This window comes from Barbus barbus (assembly GCF_936440315.1).
Source record: "Barbus barbus genome assembly, chromosome: 15".
NCBI lineage: Eukaryota > Metazoa > Chordata > Actinopteri > Cypriniformes > Cyprinidae > Barbus > Barbus barbus.
The window spans coordinates 30,437,589-30,462,773 of NC_136743.1; the positions used below are offsets into that span (position 1 = coordinate 30,437,589).

General features: G+C 36.4%; 1 protein-coding gene across 2 annotated transcripts in view; it reads left to right on the forward strand.

Annotated features, from left to right (window-relative positions):
- The window catches only part of adgrl2b.1 (adhesion G protein-coupled receptor L2b, tandem duplicate 1), a gene marked incomplete at its 5' end in the record, with an annotated part of 94,550 nt that extends 77,122 nt beyond the window's left edge, over positions 1 to 17,428 (forward strand). The window contains 6 exons of one of the 2 annotated variants that reach the window (XM_079434785.1): positions 1,272 to 1,363; positions 4,947 to 5,115; positions 7,336 to 7,464; positions 8,801 to 8,897; positions 10,835 to 10,963; positions 15,720 to 17,428. In XM_079434785.1, coding sequence (XP_079290911.1) covers positions 1,272 to 1,363; positions 4,947 to 5,115; positions 7,336 to 7,464; positions 8,801 to 8,897; positions 10,835 to 10,963; positions 15,720 to 16,552 — 1,449 coding nt within the window. In that variant the 3' untranslated portion in view covers positions 16,553 to 17,428. The remainder of the gene's footprint in view (positions 1 to 1,271; positions 1,364 to 4,946; positions 5,116 to 7,335; positions 7,465 to 8,800; positions 8,898 to 10,834; positions 10,964 to 15,719) is intronic. The other variant, XM_079434786.1, reaches the window with a different exon arrangement.
- Between the last annotated feature and the right edge of the window lie 7,757 nt (positions 17,429 to 25,185).

The following is a 25,185-nucleotide window of genomic DNA, read 5'->3' on the forward strand; positions in this document are numbered from 1 at the left end:
AAAATTGAGTTGAATTCTTTGGTGTTTACATGTGGTTTGTGTTGATGATTGACGAAGCAAAGAATTCAGTGCCTTTCTTTTCAAAAAGCATATTCTTTTTCTCTCTCTAGCTGCATTCTGTATGTGTATGTGTGTGTGCCTCCAAGAAATAAACCAGATGTGTGTTTTTCATTCTCTTGTATGCAAAGCTAAATGTACTCGCTTATTTGTAATTTACGTTTTCTCGTTTTGGATTGAAGTCAAACACAATATACTAAGCTAACAACACGTGCTTTACTAACCTATACACAGTCAGTGCTTGAATGCTACATTTTCAGTATGTGATCCACATTTTGGAATAAAACAGTTTTAAAAATATATAGTTTAAAAATACTTTTCCACTTTTATGCTCTTTTAGACTTGTGTTTTTGAGAGTTTGTTAGAAAGTCAGGATATTGTTGTTATATACAGGGGGAAATTTGGAAAAAATAACTTTTGTCACCACCAACTGAATAAAGACGAGCTTCTTTTAATAGAGGTGCTCTATTCTTGTTCCAAACATTTAATATAGATGATACTCATTTTTTGTTTCCTGAAGTATGTTTCTTTAAGAGGTCTTCTCTGGTCAGCCTGAATTACATTCCCATGTTCAGGGCGGTGAAGAAAAACACAAGCTCTTGCCAGCAAGCAGACATTTTCAGGGCCAAAGTTATGACTTACACTCGTCTGCGATGGCGCCTACGCGCAGTTTGTCTCCGATAATCTTTATGATCAGAATTAGGAACAAATGGTAGCACTTTATTTTCTGGGTGATAGTTTATGTCTCGAGAAATATCAACATTCTTACAAGCTTCTGTACTGACTTGAATCACATCTTCATCCAAGATCTATTTTAATTGTCATGTTAAGAATGATTAAAAATAGAAAATTGTCAAGACCTTTTCAAATGGTCCATGCATAATACCACAGTTTATAAGACGTCTTGGAAACTCCCAGCAGATTTCATGCATTATTGCATTTTGACGGGTTTTTTTTTTGGTTGCTGTCTGCTTTTTGAATTATTGAAAGCTATGCTTTATAACATAAAAGGTGCTTTATTTTTGAATTCCATTGATAGTCGTCTAATAGCCTGGTGATCACAGATCCCAAGAAAGATCATTGCACGCTGCTTTTAGGAATGTGAATGTAAATATGAAATGATGTTTGACAAATTTGCCATCTGAATGATGAATTGCAAACGTGATTTCCAAGGACTGTGTGGTCTTCTCAACATCTTTTATATTTTCCGACAGCTCAATCTCATCTTTCTGGTGATGACTATGTACAAGATGGTAAAACACTCAACGTCTATGAAACCTGATTCCAGCCGACTGGAGAGCATACGGTAAGCTCGGTCTCCAATACTGTCGTACACACTTAGCAGCTGTGCAACTTTACGTTCTGACGTTTTCTTTCATGTTTAGAACTCAGCTATTTTGTTGTCGCAACTTATCATCTTGATTGCTTTATTCAAAGTGGCAAGATGCTAATAACAACAGCGTGGCCGTTGCATTTCACGAGGTAGAGGTTGCATCTGGAGCTGGACCTGTAAATACTCAAATACAGCTAATTGGGGTTTATGGGAATAATTACAGAAAACATTAACTTTTCAAGCACTGTATTATTAACTAATTCGTTTGCTTCCTGCAATGTGAGAGCACAGTCTGACCCTCTTATAAACATTGTCCTTGATGCATATTTCCAGATGGGCCGTGCAATGGTATAAGCAAGATGTTTTATTGGACCCAAAGTCGTAATTACTTTTAAACTTGCATCTGGGGGCCCTGAAATCTCCTCTTGTCGTGTCCATTTGAAGGGATCGTCCGTTCAGGACATTTGAGCCACAGAAATAGCTGCTGGACTCTCTATTGGGAAAGAGTCCAGTGATACACTGCTGTGTGTGTATCTGGGTGGTCTAATCGTAGGAATGGCTTGAATTTATAAAAGTGTTTAGTGGTTTTTTTTTATCAGTCTGCTTTGTAAATGAATGTCCTGTTCTCAAACAAATTATTATTTTGAGTAGGTTATCTTTAATGATTAATTTGTGTTTGTGTATTGGGAGTAAAACACAGCACATGAATGCAATAGCCAATCAGAGACAATTAATTGACTCACTGACGGAGAGGAAATAAGCTCAATAGCACTCAAATCAGCAGCGTTTTGCTCAGCATGACCTCACCGACTCAATGCAGTCATTATAATCAACAATGATGTCAATGTGATTAATAAATGCATAAAACAGCTATAAACTAATTTAGAAACACACAACGCTAATGCAATCTAACTTCTGTTAATTGACATTAAAGGGATAGTAAATGTAAACTGACATAATTTATTCACCTTCAAGTCTTTCCAAACCTGTATGAGTTTATTTTGCTGAACATATGTTAAAGTATGTGGGTAACCAAAAAGTTCCTGGTACCCATTGACTTACATAGTATTATATTCTATGCTATGATGATAAATGTTAAAGGGGACCTATTATGCTCCTTTTTACAAGATGTAAAATAAGTCTCTGATGTATCCAGAGTGCGTATGTGAAGTTTTAGCTCAAAATACCTGACAGATAATTTTTTTATAGTTTAAAATTGGCACTTTTAGGGTGTGAGCCAAAACGCTCTGTATTTGAGTATATTGCTTTAAATGCGAGTGAGCTGGTGCTCCCGGAGAAGAGGGCGGAGCTTCCTTTGCAAATAAACATCCACTATTAATACAAGCCTGTTATCTTTACAGAAAGCTACTCTGTTTCAAAGTCAGTCATCTGATTATACTGTGCATAATAAATTCACATTAATGAATTACACAGACGGGATAAAAATAACAACATAGCTGGTCTCATAGTGCATGGCATTCTATCACAAACTTTATAAGACTCGATCGCGATTATGAGCTCAACAAACTCAAATGATCGACTCCACATTCCTATTCACGATCATTCATGAAGGCAGCATCAGTGAAAACAGACAGAGACGATGGTAGCTTTAGCATCATTAGCCTTACAGAGTGCCAAGAAGCTCTTTCAGAAAGGCAATTTGGAAAACAAACACGTGATACTTACTTTGTCTGGAGCTGACATGTTGATTGATCTTTCCTTTACCGATTTTTTTCCGGGACATTTACTTAGACAATGAAACTTAACCACAGTGTCCTCAGCGGCTCAGGTGGAGGGAGTCTATGGAGACCCCTATGTTTGTTAGTGCATCCCTAAACACTTGAAAAGCCTCTTTGGTGTTGACATTGTATATCTCCAGCAGCTACAGCAAGTATTCAGTCGGACTGCTGCTTCTCACTCAGGGCTGTGTCTATGCTTATAGGGCAGCGTCACAAATGGGTGGGACTTTTTGCCCTCGGTGACGTGAACAGAGGGACAATCTGAAACCGCTCGTTCTGAGAGACTGTTTATGAGTTTTTTAGATTATAAAAAAAATGAGTGGGTGGATTTCTACCATTATAGGCTGGTTGTTTTCACACACTGCGGCCACACAACTGTGTTCAAATTTTTGTATAATAGGTCCCCTTTAACAGAGAAGTAAACATGTATTTATTTGTCTTTAGAACCATTACGACAGGCTTTCCTGAGAGTCTGCCATTTATAAACAGATATTGTTTGATATTGCTGATATTGATATTGTAGCGACATTTCTGCTGCACGGATATTACGTACCTTATTGTGGCAGTTTCTAAGTGAGATATCCAGTGAGTGGCATTAAAACATGCATTCAATACGTTACCTTGACGTGTTTTTATTACGTTAGTACAGGCACTTATTGTGGTGTTTTTATTATGTTGGTACAGGCACGTATTGATAGTATTGAACAAAACGTTGTACAAACACTTAATAGTGCCTTAATATATTTAAAACAGTAATATTGAAAGATCAAATTCAGTAATCACCACATTAATGATGCATAGTTTACACAGGCAAGCAGATGAGGCCGGAACATGAACGCAATCCGCTTAACGGTTCACTGTTTTCCTTCTAATGGTTTTCTGGGAAGCCATTTAATGTGAAACTTTGCACATTGTGTTTATATTCTGACTTCATCCTCTTGCCTGTACAAAATATACATCATCAATAAGGTGTCCACTGAATCTCGCCTTTTAATATCTGCGTTTTACTACATTATTACTTGATCCAATCTGCGTAAAAATAACTGGCGGTCAGTGGAGCAAAGCTTCGTTTCTATAAGGGTGTGACGTCAATTTCTGCATTTTTATTACGTTGTTTCTGGTACGTATTGTTCAGGATTCAAATGTCTGGTGAGTGTCGCTAAAAGGTTAATGCTCTATCGTGTTGGAAAATAACAAACCCTCTACGCCAAACTCTACCCTAAACCTACCCGAGAGTGTTAACATTTACATTTACATCACATTTAGTCATCTTTTATCCAAAGCGACTTACAAATGAGGACAATAGAAGCAATCAAATCCAACAAAAGAGCAATAATAAGCAAGTGCCATGACAAGTTAACGAAAGCAAAAGTGATGCATTTGCGCTATTTTAGTTTCTCTTACAGACAGGCTTCAGCTCACAAGTGCAGTATTACAGAGGAAATCTACCGAATTAGAAAACACATACATATTAAGCTGCATAATATGTGACACTAACGTTCAACAGTATCAGTTTTCAAATCACACAGCATGTTAAAATAGTTTCGGATAACTTCATATTCTGCAAGGAATTGTGTGAAAATGTGGCTTTATAAATAGAAACTACATTTCTATTTAGATTCTATTAACCGGCCCTGTAAATGATACTTTGTGTGAGCTTTACTGCCTCTAGTGTTCATTTCAACTGGAAACTGCAGTGATTCATACGTTTAGGTACATTTTTTAGTTTTGCAGAAATGTAGGTAGAGTGAGCCTGGGTAGATATATTAAAAAAAGGCTATGAAATGTATGTATAACTGTAATCCTGTGGTTTTCAGGTCCTGGGTGTTTGGTGCTTTTGCATTGCTGTGTCTTGTTTGCCTGACGTGGTCCTTCAGCCTGTTTTTCTTGAACGACTCTTCAGTAATCATGGCGTACCTCTTCACTATCTTCAACACCTTACAAGGGATGTTCATCTTCATCTTCCACTGTCTTCTGCAGAAGAAGGTAAACCCATGCCATACTGAAGGAATCGGTTTGTCAGACACCACATTCTTTATTATTGATGGCTGCTGGATGTGCTAAGTGTTGGCTCATAATGCATTTTCTGGCTGCAAAGTTTATTTGTCGTATTTAATTAAACTCAAATCTTTTGAGCTTATGCCCGATGATTTTGTTTTTGTCAAGTCGGGAGACAATTTCAAGGTTGACTTTTTCAAATGCCTGTTTTAAGAGGTTATTACCCTTAAATATGTGTTACATGTTTTAATATAGCTATAAAATATAAAAATGAACACGAAACAGTGGTTGCAGTTTGCAATTTTATTTCAGGCCCATCTGTGAGTGAAAGGTCATTTAATGTACATAAAAAGGCATTTCTTAAAATGTTTTCATAAATAACATCGCTCACCTTCTCTTGCTCCAATTTAAAGTGATTCACAGTGAGACACACAATTGGCCAGCTTTTGCTGATGATTATTTATCATATTTAATATGAATATGTTATTTATATTATACTTTTAAACAGAAGTCAGAAAGAGCTTTATTGCCAAATATGTTCTCACACACACTCACACACACACACACACACACACACACACACACACACTCACACTCACACACACACACACACACACACACACACACACACACACACACACACACACTCACACACTCACACTCACACACACACACACACTCACACACACACACTCACACACACACACACACACACACACACACTCTCACACACACACTCACTCACACACACACTCACACACACACACACACACACACACAAGGTCATTTATTTACACAAACACAGAATGCATTACATGTGAGGAGTTAGCTTTTAATTTAAATATATTACTGCTGTCAAACGATTAATCACGATTAATTGCATCCAAAATAAATGTTTTTGTTTACAAAATATATGTATGTGTACTGTTTATTTATTATGTATATATAAATACACACATATCCAATATATATTTTGAAAATATTTACATATAAATCACTAAAATATGTACATAAAAAATAACTTTTCAGGCATTTTAATGCCATACACAGTACGAAATTAATAAAACGAATTTCAAATTAACACTTGTACAATAGAGGATGCCTTTACAGATATTAAAATAAACTGGAGAAGCAAGTTCAACTCTCTAATTTCAGCAAAAACATAAAAAAAATGAAATATTCAACTAATATAAAGACAGTAACACTTTAAAGTCCCAATTCTCACTATTAATTTGTTGCTTATTAGCATGCATATCATTAGCATTGGCTGTTTATTAGTACTTATAAAGCACATATTAATGTTTTATTCTGCATAATCATATTTTAGATGCTTTGATCCACCCCATACCTAAACTTAACAACTACCTTACTAAGTATTAATTAACAGCAAGTTAGTTTATTGAGGCAAAAGTCATAGTTAATACAGTTAATTAATAGTGAGAATCGGTCCTTAAAATAAAGTTTGACCTTAAAGACATTTGTTGTTTGTTTGAATTTTATAATCGAAGGCCAGCTGTGAAGATGCTAGTAAATAAAGTGAGATTAAATCCATAAAGTGTATTTGTATTACGCAACATTTCATTATTGCAGGTATGCATGATGTTCTGTGTTTGTACTTCCTGGGTTTTTATTAATTTCAAGGAATATTAAATCTTGTTTTTGTGCTAGTGAGATAAGCGAATAACATCTGTTGCAGAATCAGCATCTGTCTGTATTTAAGCAGTGCATGAGTCTAATCCAAAAGAATCATTTAATCAAATCACACAGTTTTTTTTAAATCCGTACTTATCTTAAGTGTAAATACAGTATGTCCACAAATGAATACGATAAATTGCAAATCTCACACAAGGCAAAAGTATAAATATTTGAAGAATATTTTATGCAAACACCTTGCTAATAAAGGGTTATGCCTGTATTCGTAAATCTGCAAGCTTTACTGGACTAATTCTTGGGTTTATGCTCAGATGTGGAGGACAAGTCTTCAAATTGTGTTATTGCCACAAAAGGCTCTGATCAATTTGGCCGTCACATTTCATTACTGTCTAGCAATGTCATCGGCTGAAAGACTTTTAATGGGTGCCTGATTAGAAAACCTACAAATGAGTTTTATGATATGTTATATACTGTATGTCTCCTAGCCTTTCCTTTGGTGTGAATAGTGTATTGTTTGTGGCTGTTAATGGAGCTGCTGTTGGATTGTGTCTTCAGGTGCGTAAAGAGTACAGCAAGTGTCTGCGGCAGTCTCAGTGCTGCACTGCTCTTCCCTCTGAAGGACCTCACGGCGCCAACAAATCCTCCGCCTCCAGGTCCACCGCTCGATATTCATCTGCTACACAGGTACATCTGAATGAACTTATGAAATCTGAATGTTTTCTCTTCTTTATTGATATGGTCTCTCTCTTGTCTGATTGTAAACAAGGTTTGCTCTTCGCTGTCTGCTCATGATTGATTCCCTTAAACGGACAAGTTAAAGAATCCATCATCTGTTTAGAAAGCTCTGAGGAGCTTCCTGTTCATTTTGAGCCACAAATGAACAATTCAGCGAGTCGTTAACTGAAGACTCGTCCCGAACAGATCATTAAATCAGTGATTGTTGACATGAGCTGACAGCTGCTGTTGTATCGGTCACATTTGAGCCACTTCAACAGATTCAGTGAAAAGAATTAGCTCGCTCATGAATCAGAAATCGATTATGTGTCTTGAATGGATGTCTATTTACTCGCAGCTAAATAATGAATAACCATTTTTATGAAATGTAGTGCAGAGAAAAGTATGATATTATGTTTTGAAAGGACACACCACAAACTCACCATATATATATAATATAATGTAAAGGCATGTTTAATACTCAAATTTAGCAAAAAGCATGAAAAATGAAGCACAGACATATGCCAAATTGATTTGCTGTTTTGTTTTTTTATTTTTTAAACGCTGGTAAATAAAGTGAGATTAAATCCATAAAATGTTTTCAAAATTATTAATTTAAAATTAATTATTTCTAAATTTTTCAAAATGAATGAAATAATATAAGTATATTATTTCATTCTTAACATGTTTCAATCCATAACCAGATGTTCATCCACTTAGAAAAGTATCTCAAAGTGATGATTTATACAACTTTAAGCTCAAATAATAACTAAATAGTTGCTATACTGTTAGTGTTTTAACAAAAATAAAGCGTCATCATAAATCCTTCCACGATGTCTTGCTCCAGATAAGTTCATTACTGTAACAGCATCTGCTTTTCGAATCCCTTCAGTTCACTTTTATTTGTTTGCCTCTTTTTACAATGCCTATTATTTAAAGCAGTTTTACAGAAAATTAAAACTGAAGAGTTCAACACAATTTTCTATTGTAGTCAACATTACACCACAAACAAACACCTCAAATAATTATTAATAGAGCTTAACCTGTACTGAAACTACAACTTTCCGTTAATACTAATAGTGTAATAATTTGGTAAGTATTGAAGAATACTGTTTGCGCTTTCCATGGATTTTTATTGTAATTATCGTGAGGGATTTATGAATTTGCAGCAGATGTGTTGTTTAGATGTTTTCTCTTGCCGTTTTTATTCCACATGTGGTGTTAATAGTACACTGCAAGTCTGTTAGCTGGTGCTGCATGAATATTAGCCGCATTAATCAGTGAACGTGTCTGTGTGTCGCTGCAGAGCCGCATCAGGAGGATGTGGAACGACACTGTGAGGAAACAGTCAGAGTCGTCCTTCATCTCCGGAGATATCAACAGCACTTCCACTCTAAACCAAGGTAACAGATCAAATGCCGGGCTCTCGCACACGCTACTCTGGGTTTATATGCTATGGGGGTTTTCTACTTGTTCCAGAGATGTTTATGTGAAAGTTATAATTATTTGATCTCCTTCTGTCTTCATTTAAATGAGCGTAAATAGTAACAAATTCTGTTTGCCTTTGGATGCATTCATGATTTATTTGTTTATTTATTAGTTGGTCAGCCTGTGGTCACAAAGTGCATTGAACAAACTCGGGATCTGTTTCAGTTTGATGAATTCAGTTCAAGTGATGCCACTACACTCAATATAAACTTACTGTGTCACAGGATTGAATCTGTTGCGTTTAGTGTAGTTCACAAGCGCATGTACAGGAAAGCTTGATATTCATATAGTCCTGAGCTGAGCATGGAAAAATGATGGACACATTTAAACAATACAGGAGATTATTAAGAAACTATGACCAATTTACACAGACTTACACGCTAAAGGAAGAAAATAAGATGAATCTAATATAAAAATAGCTCATAATAGGAATGCAAATAAAATAGTTTTATATAGATCCACAGCGAGAACGCGTTGTCTTATAAAAATAAATGTCAATTTTATTTTTTTCAATTAAAATATGAATTAAATTATTTGTACTGTATATATTGTTACAAGTAATGAAGACATATTTGGTGTACCAATGCCTCTTTCTTAAACGTTGTGATACACAGTTTGTCCGTGGCATCTCGTCCTGCTGTGTGGACCATGATGCATTGCATTAATGCATCTTACTAGCCATTTTATCGATCTATAATATATATAGCACTGCTTTTTTTAGGTTTTCTCCATCATACACTACATACAGGTTTAACTCTTATATAGAAGCACAAATCAGTAATAGAACATGTAGCTTCAAATGCATAGCCAGATATTGTATTATTTCGTCTCTATCATTTTCTTTTTTTCTGTTGAGCTGTTTGGTCTGTTCTGTTGGATCTGTGTGCAAATAGCCTCTTTGTCTTTTTTTCATTAGGACTCTACATGAAATCCTTCTTTTTCTTCTTTTTATTTAAAATGTACAAAAAAATAACAAGAGAATGCAATTTATATAAAGTGCAGGGAGAGGAAAAAACCCCAAAATGGCTTATTTAAAGCCTCCACCTAAACGGTATAAAGTTTTCACAGAATTATAAAGAAAACGAAAGACATTTAGACATTTATATAACTACATCCAAAAATTAAGCAATTATGTGTATATTCATGCATACAGTATGTACATGTTAAAAATGCATGTATGCATGCATCTGTGAAAATTGCATATACAAACAAATATAAATGCAAAGAAAATATTGATTTTAGCACTATAAAACTGGTCTTTGGCTTAGGTTAGGGAGCGACCAGGATGCTTTTTAAAAAAGATTCATTATTTAGGCTTTGCACGAGTGTTGCTGATGAGAGTTTGGTGTTCAGTTTGAGCCGTTAGACGTGACCGAGCGAGAGGAAGAGTGAGTTTGAGTCATACTAACGTAACATGCTCAGGTGTGATGCAGGACTAGTTTGCCTTACCCAGTGTGCTTTGGTACACTTAAAATTGGGAACTGAAAGTAATAGTTTTCATGTAAACGTGTTGAAAGCTGTGATCTGGTATCAGGACAGATGCATGCTGTAAACGGAGTCATATTTATAAATATTAGTGTCTGAAAGTCGAACGTCTTATCAGGTCTTGTGAGATAAGAGATATTTTTGTGTCCAAGTAAAACATTTGCTTGGTGGGCCATTCTGTTCACATATCTGAAATATGTGATCGGTCAACATTTTGTTCTTCTATCCACTCAGAGCAGCTTTTCACACGCATAGCAATGTCATCTGAGTGGCTGTTTCCGTTCACTTTAGCAGTCGCACCAAACGTAATTCTGCTTTTCTAAACCTCTCTTGTTCACGCTCATTCTCCTCTTTATTTGTTCAACAGGAATGACGGGCAACTATCTGCTCACTAACCCTCTCCTCAGGCCTCACGACACTAACACCCGCTATAACAACCTTCTCGCCGAAACCATCGTCTGCAACACCGCTGCTTCTCCAGCTTTCCACTCTCCAGGTGCTTTATGGGGCAGGTCTCTTTCTGTCGTTTGGGAATTAACACAGGACAGAATCTGTAATGAAATTACTGCAGCCTTTCTCCCTTTCAGCTGCATGAATCTCTTGCTTTTTTATACCATTACCTCGAAATTTATTTATTAACCCTTTTAATTTTTTTTTTTTTTTTTGACTTTTTGAGAATGATATATTAGAAGAACTTTCCCAGATTTAATTTGTTGAGATAACAGATATCCAAGTTGTCACTTTATACAACTTGTATTAATAATATAACTAAGTTGACCAAACTTTACATTTTAAGGTGGCACAAACACTTTTTATACTTTTTACGTTCATTTTTTTTTTCATTCATTCATTCAAGCATTTATTTATTTTATTTTTTTCCTGCTGTATATTGTTCATGGGGATGCCTGTAATTATAGCATTATATCAGTGTTATCTATTATTTTAATTTCATTTTTAGCCTTATATTTTATTATCAGTGCTATATTTATTCCTCTCATGTATTTATTTATTTGTGGACATAAGTTGCATAACCCTAATCTCAATTTAATGTATACATATCTTAATGATCCACCTAAAATTAAAGGAGAACAGCCAGCGATCACCATGCATGCATTTTCATCAAGAGCGTACACTGAAAAATAATGTAGTAGGAAATATTTTCAAAAAATATAAAAAGAAACAACAGCAACACATTAAAAGTGAAATTTCGAAGTACAAAGACTGAGATAGTATGCTCTTGTAAAATGTACTCCAATAATCTTTGTGTTATGTACAACGAGGAAACAAGCCATCTTACCAAATCACACATGATAAAACTTTTCATTGTAATAATTTTTATATTGCCTTTTTTCATTAATTTGGGTAGACTCGGTCAGCATTTGACATTTTAAACTGTATTATATATTTTTTTTAAAAATCAACATTTTAAGTGACTTCAAGCATAAAACAAGTGCATGGTGGAATTACTATAGAATAAGGAGACCCGAATTTAATAAATTGTACAAATATTGTAGCAATACCAATACCACGACTGAGGGGAGACCCTTGAGCAAGGCACCGAACCCCCAACTGCTCCCCAGGCGCTGCAGCATTAGCTGCCCACTGCTCCGGGTGTATGTTCACTACTGAGTGTACACTTGGATGGGTTAAACGCAGAGCACAAATTCCGAGTATGGGTCACCATACCTGGCCACACACCACTTCCCTTCTCTTTCCGCTTTCCCTTTATTTATGTACGTTGAAGTACGGTAGAGTATGTAAATTCACATAATTTAATCAAATAAATTGAATAATCACTGTATGATTGTCAGTCTCTCAAATAGTATAGAACCGCTGACAGTTTCAGTGCTGTTTACAGGCATATATACAGATGTTTTCACTGTAATAGAATGTAAATATTTGGTTTATTGTGGCAGTGTAATGTCTTCATAGTTGTGTCTCAGGGCTGACTGCAGCATGAACGCTCTGCATGATGCTTGAAGCAGAAGTAAACGAAAGAAATGCTTCTAATTGCATCTGAACAGCTCGCTCAGACTGAGGCCTTCGCTCTAGACAAACAGCAGCAGGAAAAGCATTTGTAGATTTGCGACGCTGAGCAATCAAAGATCTGGCCTGGCTTTTCTCCCAGAATTGCTGCTTTCCAGCTTGACCGACAGCATTCGGTTTGCTTCTCCAGACAGTAGGCTACCTGACTGGATGAAACCCATCGCCAGCGCATAAACAAATGCAAATCATCTGGGCTGAGATGATGTTTTATGGTTGTTTGCTTTATTTTTGTCCTTCATTTCTCCCCTCGGTCCCTCTCTCCTCCCGTTCAACTCTTTGATGCCTGTTTCACAGCAGAACACAGACGTGTTTTTCACATCCCTTATGTTTATTTCAAACTACAGAACTTTAAATCCATCCTATATGCTCCACATGAAACAGCATTTCATTAAACGTATGATTTTCAGTTCTATCACCAATTTATTTGTATTAGTCAAGAAATACTGCTGTTTCATACTGCTTTGTAATTATGACTTGAGATGTTCATATACTGTAGGCCTAAGCAGAAAATTAGGTAACACTTTATTTTGATTATTTATATTTTCCATTAATTATACATAAGTAATGTTGCATGTCAACTAGCAGTCATTAGAGTATTAGTAGATTGTAATATCTGCTAACACTTTATTTTGATGCTCCCAACACATTCTACTGACTACACTTTGCAAGATCATGTCAACTTATTCTACTAACCCTAACCCTTACAGTCTACTAATACTGTAATGAGAGTTAGTTGACATGTAGCTGTGCTAAGTTAGTGCACTACCTAGTTAGTGGAATGTCTAAAGTGTATAGTCAAAATAAAGTGTGACCAATATTTCTTTCTTTCTTTTAAAGATGGAGTGCTAAACCTGTTACTCCTGCCATATCCTGCATTCAGCCTTCTGATAGATTCGCTCACCAAAAACAACAAAAAAAAGGATTTAAAAAGCTTACACATTGAAATCTGAATAGAATTTGTATTGAAGTTGGGAAGATGCAAAAATAGGGATGTGCAAGAAAGAAAAAAAATATATATATTCATTCTTTCTTAAATGATTAGGGAAATGCAGGCTGTCATAATTATAAACTCTAAAAAAGACTCTTGCATATTTCTTTATTCGTGTTATTTATTTGATCAAATTGTGAGTGAAATGAAATATGCGTGGTGGATCTCGATGGACTGAATTCAGACCTTTTGAAGTTTGTAAGCTTTCTGCTTGATGATTTCTCACTTTTCTGTCTTCGCTGCAATTTTTAAAAAAAGCCGTTTTCACTCTTTTTCTTTTGGCACATGGGCAGTTCTCAGGTCAGCTAGCCTGAGCAGACACACATGATGTGAGTGTTTGCACCCTTCGCCTTCGCTCTGTGATCTGTGCACTGGCATCTGTGCGCTCCATAAACACGCTTTCATCTCTGTTGTGTTCGATGCAGACATTAACAGCATGTTTTGTGTTTATGCTCATGCTATTTCTGTGGAAAAAAAAAGAGTGATTGTTTTGTGTTTTTGCAAGAGGTTCTTTGTCTGCCTTGCTATTAGTGTTAAAACATCAGTTTATGAAACATTGAACATTTCGTTTGAACAGTATCTGTTTGGCAACATGCATCTCTACTCGTTTAATTTAATATTTTAGGTTTTAATTAGGGCTGTCAAGCAATTACAATTTTTAATCTAATTTGTTATATGATGTGCCGATTAATTAATCGAATTAATCACAAGTTTTGGGCTGAGAAATTACCCTCCAAAAATCATTGTTGTGTTATATGAAATATTTTGTTTCCGCATTGCATAAATAATGATAATAATTCAGTATTGTCTTTTAAAATTATATTACTGAAATAATGGAAAAAGTGATAAAATAAATGAGTTTTTGTTTTAGCTTAACCACTAGTAGGTGGCAGCAAGTCACTGTCTTAATGAGTGAGTCCATTCACTGATTAATTCAAGAATGATGAACGAGTCATTGAATCATTGACTCACTCGATTCATTCAGTAACGAAACACTGCTGTCTACTGCTCTTTGTTTGGAAAGACAGACAATATTGTATCTAAAATGAAACTTGTTTATTGAACTACTGTATATAATCAGTGTCACATTCACAATCATGCAGATCGGGAAAAAATACAGCACTCTTGCTCGTGTTATATTACTAAACTATATCATATAAACGACAAACCCATACAGAAAGATGAACTGAAAGATGACAGTACAGATCTGAGCTGTATTAATAATTTTAACACATTATTTTTCCATAATTAATTGTACCAAATTAAATCGACAGCCCTAGTTTTAATTAGTGCTGTCAAACAATTAATCGTGATTAATTACATTAAAAAGATTTTGTTTACATAATATGTGTGTGTACTGTGTATATTTATTATGTATAGATAAACACACACACATGCATGTATATATTTAAGAAAAATAGGTTAAATTTGTATATTAAATATATTTATATATGTGACCCTGGACCACAAACCCAGTCATAAGTGTCAATTTGTCAAAATTTTCTAGATTTGTACATTTATACATTAAAGCTGAATAAATAATCTTTCCATTGATGTATGGTTTGTTATGATAGGACAATATTTGTCTGAGATACAACTATTTGAATATCTGGAATCTGAGGGTGCAAAAAAATCTAAATATTGAGAAAATCTCCTTTAAAGTTGTTCAAATGAAGTTCTTAGCAATGCATGTTACTAATCAAAAATTAAGTTTTTATATATTTATGGTAGGAAATTTACAAAATATCTTCATGGAACATGATCTTTACTTAATGTTCTAATGATTTTTGGCATAAAAGAAAAATCAATAATTTTGACTCATACAGTGTATTTTTGGCTTTTACTATAAATATACCCCAGCGACTTAAGACTGCTTTTATGGTCCAGGGTCACATATAATATAAATTATGTAAATATATACATGAAAATGCATGTAATTATTTTCAAATTATATACTGCATGTGTGTGTATTTATATATATATATAATAAATAAACAGTACACACACGTATATTATGTAAACAAAAACTTTTATTATGGATGCGATTAATTGTTTGACAGCAGTAGTTTTAATACATTATTTTTAGTTGGCATATGGCATGTAATGAGTGTGATGAGAAATCCCGTGTCCTTAATGGTAACAAATACCTTGTATCGTCTGTCCTACCACTTACTAGTTCCAACAATTTTGCGGTACTGAATGTTTGTTGTTATTTCAGGCCAGCACTCGTTAACCCACAGCCGTGACGTCAGCACCATGGACACGCTCCCTCTCAACGACAACTTCAACAACAGCTACTCACAGCGAGAGGATGACTACGAAGACCCCGCGTTGTGCTGCCCGCCTGCTGACGCTTTGAATCTGGATGACCCTGCCTTTGAGAAGATGATCATCTCTGAGCTGGTTCACAACAACCTGAGGCCTCGCCGGCCGCTGCAAACCCTGTCCAGCTCAAAATGCCAACTGGCGTCCGACAGCAGCCACCGGGGTCCGCAGGAGACCTTCGACGGGGGTGTCGGGAATAGAAACCAGAGTGAAGATGATGCCACAGTTGCCGACACCTCCGCTTTGCCGCCGTCCTCCAGCCACCCGGCGCTGGAGCTGCTCCTCCTCCACCCCAACGACCGGGGGGCCCTTGAGGCCCCGCTTTTGCCCCAACGAACTCACTCTCTCCTTTACAGCGCTCAAAAGGCCCCCAGGCCGCAGAAGGACAGCAGAAAGGCAGAAGAAGATGAGGAAAGCGCGAAAGTGTTAGACGACGCGCCCTCACCGAATAACAGGGACTCGTTGTACACAAGCATGCCCAATCTCAGAGACTCTCAATCCTCCGAATCCCCCGACCTTGTCGGCGATGGTTCTCCTTGCTCATCCGCCCAAAGTGAAACTGAGGAACAGTGCTACAAGAGCTTGCCCGACCTGGGAGACGGGACTCAACCGCTTTCCTACTATCAGTTCAGCCGCCAAGGCACTAGCGAGGGCTGCATTGGCCCCGGGCTCCCCGAGGGCGACCCCGCTAGCGACGGACAGATGCAGCTAATCACCAGCCTCTGAGCCAAGAATGTTCGCTTTCCTTTGTTTTCTTCTTTAGCTTCTCCCATCCACAGACGACAGCAAGTCAACGGCACAATGCATTGTTTTTTAGTAACAGAACTCTGACGGTCTGGTCAAACTCTTCTTTCTGTCGTACTGATCAAACTGCTCGACGTGAGCAGAAAGTGTCAAGACTGGCATCATCTACGTCTGCCAAAAGCTTTGTACAGTATATATATAAAAATATAAACATGCCAATGTCTGATTTTTGTAGGACTTTTGAAAACTCTCCCAGCCAGTTCGCAGGTGAATCTTCCCTTCTTGGAAAGACTGTGATACAGAAAATGAAAAGAATGAATTCAAATCCCAGACTCAGGCCTTATATTTTCTCTATTGCACAAATAACTGTTGTACGAATGACAACTAAAGAAAATATATTTTGCAGTACCAGGTGTAAAGGAAGCCAGTTCAACCCGTAATCACCACATCTCCACTTGTGAATGATGTGTTCAGTTATGGATTTTATCATGGAAGTTGTATTCTGCCAACATAAATGTACAAAAAGGAGCTTCCTTATTTTTTTAGCTTAACGGAAGTTGTGTCTTGCACAAATTTGGAGTGAATTGGACTAATATGTCATTTGTTTTACTTAAAAAAAAAAAAATGCTTTGACTTTGTCAGGGATCAATAACATTCATGCGTGTCAACACGATGTCTTAAGAACATATCTCAGTATTTGGCACTAAATAATTTATTATATGAAGTATGAAATAAAAAGGGTTGGAGCGAAAGTGGGTGTGATGTAACGCTGTTGATATTCACTTCAGTCTTTTTTAAGACCCCATTGTCGTTGCAGATGTACATTCAACTCTTGTTTGATATTGAATAAATGTGATGATTTTTTTGTTGTTTGCAGATATATCATTCTCATTCAGTGAAGCATCAAACTAGCCAAACTATTTTATTAGATGTCAAAATCAAAAATATCCTAAGCTCTCTTCATAACTTGCCTCATGAATTATTTACAATATAAATAAATTGTTGCTAGTTATTATTTGTATTATTATTATTTTTTTGTATGTGTTGCTAAAATAAATAAACAGTATGTACTTACTATATGGTTAGAATTAGGATTAGGGTTTGGTTTAGGGTAATTGCATGTAATTATGCATAATTTGCTGTTATTACTATCTTAAGAACATGTAACGTTTAAAGGCAGGGTAGGTGATTTGTTTCAAAAACATTTTTTCTTATGCTGGTTGAAAGTCTCTTCACATCCCATATTTACATGCATTTATATCACCTGTGGAAGGCGTAGGACCATAACATCTTCAAACAATCATATTCCTCGGTCCGAGGACTACAATAGGCTGTTCTAGCTGCTTGTCAGCGTATGTACTTGCATCCCTCATGTCCAGAACGTTTTGAATATTATAAGGTAATTCTGTAACCTTGTATGTACTCTTATCTACTTCATTTGTTCAGTTTTTACTAAAAAAAAAAAAAAAAAAAGATTTGTTCACATTAAGTGCCAGTGCTTAAAACGGATAAACCAGGCTCTATATATTTTACACCATATTATAATTAGTGTTAACAACAGAGTTATGTAAATAACATCGGGGAAAAACATATATTGTGGTCACAAATTAAGAATTAATTTAGTAAAATTGTGACCACATATTAAACAAAATGACCTTGTTTGTTCCTGCATGTTGTGCGTAGGTTAACAAATGCCTTTTATCGTTACTAACCCTAAGGACATAAACATACTTAATGCAAATATGTGAAATATTGGCAGACACATTGCAAGTGCAGCTGAACTTAAATAGGAATGAAGTATTGAGACACTGTGTCAGTAGCTGCTACTTTGTACTGAAAAGCCCAGAATTCCAAATGGAATCATTCAGTTTTTGAGGGATTAGTTAAACCTTTCCTCACAACAGCTGGAAGCTAAGGGTGAAATGCCAAGAAAACATATGACTCTCCAACTCAAGCCATTTAGGTCAAAGCCTCAACCCCGCTGTGGGGAGTTTGGAATTTCAGGGAGAACCAAAGCAGATAATGTGTTTACTTGGCTGATGCAGGTAAAGCCAAAAGTATATTTCATTTGTCCACATTCCTTTCCAGCTTCAGGATTTTTGTCATCAGCTGATGTCCACGTATTGAATGAGAGCTTAAAAAGAAAGGTCTGCCTTTCATGGTGGAGTGTACTTTAAAAGGCCTGTATGCTTGACTGTGCACAAGATGGAGTGGAATGTGGAAAATTAAGTGTTTCTAAGCCTTAAATCCACTTGTGCTTCCACAAACACTTACCAAACCCTCGACACCACCTGAGGATGCAGCCTACATTCTTCAAGCATGACTCCCTGATGCAAGAGGAAATCTGTACAACAATTCATGTGACCTGGTTTGTGCACAGCACAAATGGATAGCAACATTCTGTGCCAGATCTAAAGTTGGATATGAGTGCATTCCCTGATGATTGTAGACCAGTGGTTCCCAACCACGTTCCTGGAGTACTCCAACACAGCACATTTAGCATTTTTCCTTAATCAAACAGGTCATCAGCTCATTAGTTGAGAATCCAAGACCTGAAATGGTTGTCAGATGGAGACATGCAAAATGTGCAGGTACTCCAGGGTATTCCAGGAACACGTTTGGGAACCAGTAGCTACGTTTACATGGACACTCTTTGCTTCAGTCTGAATGAAATCATTCTAATTGATGAATTTGAGCATAGTGTTTACGTGAATGCCAAATAAAGTGATTGGTTGATGTGAGCATTTATATGCCACAGGTTTCCAATTATATACAGTAGTCGTGGTCAGAATTATTGGCACCCTTTGTAAATATGATCAAAGAAGGCTCTGAAAATAAACATCCATTATTAATTATTTTGATCTAACCTTTCATTGAACTAAAACAATTGAAAATGGGGGAAAATCTCATTATGAAATAAATGTATTTTCTCAAATACACGTTTGACGCAATTATTGGTAACCCTAGAAATTCTTATGAGTAAAATATCTGTGAAGTATATTCCCATTCATATTTACAATTTTGAGCACTCCAAGGGGATTATGAACATGAAATTATCCAGCCATGTCTTCCTGTTTCACAGAAATATAAATAGAAGGGAAAACAAAATCAAAATTCCCTTAATCATCCATCACAATGAGAAAAAAATAATAATATATTTCTGATGTGCAGCAAAAGATAATTGAGATTCACAAATTAGTGAAGTGGCTTTAAGAAAAGTAAAAAATTCCCATTTCCACCATCAGGGCAATACTTAAGAATGCCCAATCAACATAAAATGTTACGAAACTGCCTGGAAGAGGACGTGTGTCTATATTGTCCTAATGCACGGTGAGAAGGAGAGTTTGAGTGGCTAAAGACTCTCTAAGGACCACCGCTGGAGAATTGCAGAGAAAGGTTGAGTTTCGGGATCAGAAAACCTTAAAAAAAAATTGTCAAACAGCATCTACATCAGCACATGTTGTTTGGGAGGGTTTCAAGATAAATTCTCCTCACTCATCCAAAAACAGTCTCCAGCGTATTTAGTTATCAGACACGACTGGAACTTCAAATGGGACTGGCTTCTATGGTCAGATGAAACTAAAAAATTTGCTTTTTAGCAGCAAACACTCAAGATGGGTTTGGTGAACACAGGGATAAAAAGTACCCCATGTGTACAATGAAATATACTGCTGTGTTTTTGATGTTGTGGGCCTATATTTCTGCTGGAGGTCCTGGACATCTTGTTTAGACACATGGCATCATGGATTCTATCAAATACCAACAGATAAAAAATCAACAAGTGACTGACTCTGTTAGAAATCTTATAATGGGCCATGTTTGGATCTTCCAACCGTACAATAATCCAAACACAAACCTCAAAAACAACACAAACATGGGTCACTGATCACAAAACCAAGCTTCTGCTGGCCATTCCAGTCCTCTGACCTGAACCCTGTAGAAAATGAGTGAGGTGAACTGAAGAGAAGAAGCACCATCATGGAGCTGGGAATCTGAAGGATCTGGAGTGATTCTGGATGAAGGAATGGTCTCTGATCTCTTGTCAGGTGTTCTCTAACCTCATCAGACATTATAGGAGAACATTTAGAGCTGTTAAACTGGCAAATGGAGGTTTCAAAGAGTATTGAATAAAAGGGTGTCGTTAATTGTGGCCAATGTGCATTAGAGAAAAACATTTATTTCATAATGATATTTCCTCCCATTTTAAAATCTTATTCTCCAATGAAAGGTTAGATTTTTGTGAATTTTGTAAATAAAAGATCAAAAGGATTAACAATGCAGATTAATTTTCACAGCCTTCTTTGGTCATATTTACCAAGGGTGCCAATAATTCTGACCACGACTGTAAAAATAAATAAATAAACATATATATATATATATATGTGCCCTCGTTAGATACTGCAAAAGTAGTGATTTATCCACCATGACAACTTGCACCAGGTATTTTGAGCCAAGGCAACTGCCTCTTATAGACAGTCCCTGTCCCAAACTCTTGAGTATGTCTGCATAGAGAAGCTTTCAGGAAGAGATGCCTAAAAAGACAAAGCAGCAGCCAAAGACATCTCTATCACTTCCTTCAAGGACAAGACTTCTTGAATCAGGATCTGGTTCCTAGAACATCTGTCATGTAACTTAATCAGGTTCATGCTCTCAAGAGCCCTAAAAAAATAGTCGGTTAAAAGCACAATTTTGTGGAGTTCCTAACTATCCAATTTATGGGACATCCATAAAACTTTTGTCCCAGGTGTGCACCAATGCGACAGTACTAACTGCAACAAAACAATCTGCCTGTATGAACATCAGCCGAATGAGATGCATAAAAGAGACCTATAAACAAGCAACCAGCATCAGTGCTCTTTTATCAGCATGTTTTTAAGACATAACACCAGGTTTAATGAAATTCTTAAACACCTTCAAAAAGCTTTGCGGGGTTTTATGCATATATATTGCCTCATTCTTACTTGGAAAAGCAGCCATCTCATCCTATTTCTATGTAATTATCACCCTTCAGGTGGAGCAGATGGCAAATTAACCGCTGGATGCAAACTGCTGACAATGTTGTCGTCTTATCCATTTTGCATGATGACAGTGTTAGTGTTTTATGCACATCCTGATTACAACAATTTTGACAGTGGGTGGTTGTTGTCAGGGACTGTTAAGTATGGAATGATTTCTGAAGAAGTTCTAAGGTTGCTGTTTGTTTGATATAATCATTCTCCATCTTGAAATGTGTAGCTTGCATAAAGAAGTAATCATTAGTATCACTTGTTGTTATGCAGCACAAACTTATTGGTTCGGAGAAATAACTTTTTTACACAGTTTCAGTTTTAGGACATTTTTGTAGGCTTAAAATGTGTTTGTCTATGCAAATCAATTTGATTGTGAACCAGTGCATCAGCAGATAAATTAGGACACAATGATCTGGAATGCAAGCCTGTTACAAGGCTAGACAGTGTTCAGTGTTCTTCTTTACTATTACGGAGTATTATAGTGCCCAAAGTATTCAGACGTGTAATAGAGACAGTGAGAAAAGCATGGCTTGTTCCAGGTTCTCAGCCAACTCTAAATAAAATCCTTGTGGAAAAGAATTATTAATTTTCAGAAATGGACAAAGAGGTTGAAAACCCTGAAAAGTTGAGATCATCTTATCACAGTGCTCTCATCTCACAAAGGAGTACCGCAAGGATCTGTTTTAGGCCCTCTTCTGATTTCCTTGTAAATGCTTCCCCTAAAAGCTCTACATTTTCTTGTATAAAACAATTGTTTTGTTTGTTTGTAGAGAGTGTATTAAAGACACTAAATACTTGGTGACCAGTAATTTCTTTGTTGACGCTCCATTGTTGCTTTCAGATAGAGGTGGATGACAAGTCTGAGTCAGCAGAAGAAAAGCTGACTTTCCGTATTGAAATAGTGTGAACGAGCCCAAAACATTTGCAGAAATTGGGAAAATCTGTAGTGGATTGTTTATATCCAGATTAACAAATTAAAACTCTGATGTCAACCCCAGTGCATCCTCTTTTTCTCTTTGTTCTGATTTAGGAGTAAAACCTGTCATGTACAACCAAGTCAACCTTCCTTATCGAAGCCCTACCTGTGAAAGAAGGGTTTCTGCAATTTTGCATTGTGAAAGAGCATGACCCAGCTGCTTTTGCTGAGCATTTTGAGGAATATTTTATCATTCCGCCTCTTTGTGATTCAGAGGTACTACTGTAATTTTTCTTCCCTTACTGAAAGGCACTGCAAATTACTGTTGAATAGCAGAAAGGAGAAGACGTCCAGATGTCGGGCAAATTTAAAGATAAATTATTTTGTTCTTTTTTGAGTGATGAGTAAGAGCTAGAAGCTGCAAGAAAGCTGTTGGAGAGGGAACAAAGCTCACAGGAGGAAGGTATTCATGACTTTCCATTATCAAAGTTTATGCCCGAGATAGAAAAGCGATATTCCATAGAGAGATTGTTCACACAACCAACATTGTAATCCTTAATTAATCAGCCTACTCGGAGGAATGGTGAGATAGGTGAGTATACTGGAAAGGATTGTTAAGATTCAGATTCTGAAATTTGTAATCCCACACTCTGCTGACATGACGTCTGAACTTTAAAAGACATTTGAGTTTTAGCATATGTCTCATTGGAGACATTTGGACTTGTAATAGTAAAAGCTTCCTTGATGACAGGCCATTGGATTAACGCTGTGACATTTAGCCAATTATTGTCCTCCGAGTCAGATGGATAATTTACATTTACCTCTCCTCTCAGCTCTGCTTTCCACACGCTTAATTTGGTGTCATGTAATGATGGAGATAAATGACTAACAACCAAAACCAAATCCAAAACTGTGTCATCATCAAGGTTTGTGGACCAAAGCCAGTTGCTCAGTCGTGGCCTCAGAGCTAGTCGAGACTCTAATCAAAAGAAAACATCAAATGTAATTACACACATTGCTGTCCTTTGTCTTTCATGTAGAACAATTATTTGGACTGAAAGAAATAAATAATATTAAATTTTTGCATGCAGTATTCTGTCTTGGATTGCTTTTTGGGTATTTCCCCAACACTACACTAACGGTTACTTTTAAATCAACGTTTTCACATTTATAGAAAACTACTTCAACACAGTGCACATGGACACTGAAACAAAACTAAACTAAACAAACCTTTGGAACAACAGTAAATGATAGAATTTTTGTTTTTAGGTGAGCTATTCCTTTAAGGTCTAGATTTATCTGACAGTAAATGATTTGTGATAGGTTAAACACCATCCATTCAACACCACTGCCTGATCTCTTCCGGCACCCCTTTACCGCAAACTCCAACACATATCAAAACAGTTGTGAAGTCAAGGATGGAGTGTGTGTTCATTTTAACTTAGGAGAGCAGCTGCAGCACCAACTGAGGGAGAGAACAGAAAGAATAACACTATAAATATCATTCAATATTAATGGACTGTCAGTTTTCAGAAGCATCTATGGTCCATCCTCTGTGCCATTCATCTTACAGCCATCAGACTCTTGCGACACTGACACAAGACAAACGGGAGTTCTGCAGGTGAGAAAATGCATGAATTATATGGAGCAATGTCTGAATCCGTTGTATATAAAGTGCTTAAAAATCTCTAGTCACTGCTGCGACGGTTGCAGTTGCTGTTGTGGCTGAGTTTGGAGGAGATGACCTTCAAACATCACAGATGTAATGATATCAAGGCAAAAGAAGACATTAATGATTTTTGATTAATCATCTCCCTAAAGTGAGAGTGAGTGGGGTGTTTACACAACAGCAGGTTCAACTAAAAACTTTTTGTGCATTGTGGCCGTTCATTTACTTGACAACACCATTTTGGGGGTCTGAAAATGCAAACTTTTGAAAACAGGCTTCAGAGTGCAAGATTTGAATATTATACCGTTATCATCTCGGTGTCAAAATAGTGACATCATACGCATGTGTATTATGTGTTCAGTCCACAGGTACAGTATGTGTGCAGGTGAGTAGTGTTTCTTTAAAAAGTGGCATCGCCATCTACTGGCCTGGCATGCATAATACAGTGCTTTTGGTTATTTTCGTGGATTGGTGTGAACAGTGATCTTTTTGACAACGTTATTGTATGTATGTGGAATTTTTCAAAAACGCAAAAGGAAAAACATGCCAGTTTTTAGTAGTAGTTTTCATGTGAATGTACCCTGTGAGCTGTGTTGGTGTATGGAGATCAGGAAAATCTAAATGAATGAAAGGGACAAATACGTTTTTTTCTCTCCACATTTTTAGATTGTGTTGACAGGAGAGGGTGGATTCACAGGTCAAGAAATCTTTATGTTGAAGAAAAAAATAAAGTGCATAAGATCAAATAAAATACACTTAACGAAGAATATGAAATGGTATTAAATTTACATTTATTTTATTTTTTTGGGGGGAGGGGGGTGTCTTTTGTCTGTCTAGGCAATTTTCTTGCTTCTGTAAGTAGAATTACTGTGGGTGTTTAAATCTAAATATGGCAAGGGATATCCAGAAAAGGGCATTTGTCTTTCAAGTAACGCAACAAAATATGGATGTAATGTTAGTACAGAAAACCCTTTTTACAATAAAAATTTTACAGAAAAACTGGGAAGAATTTCTGGACAAA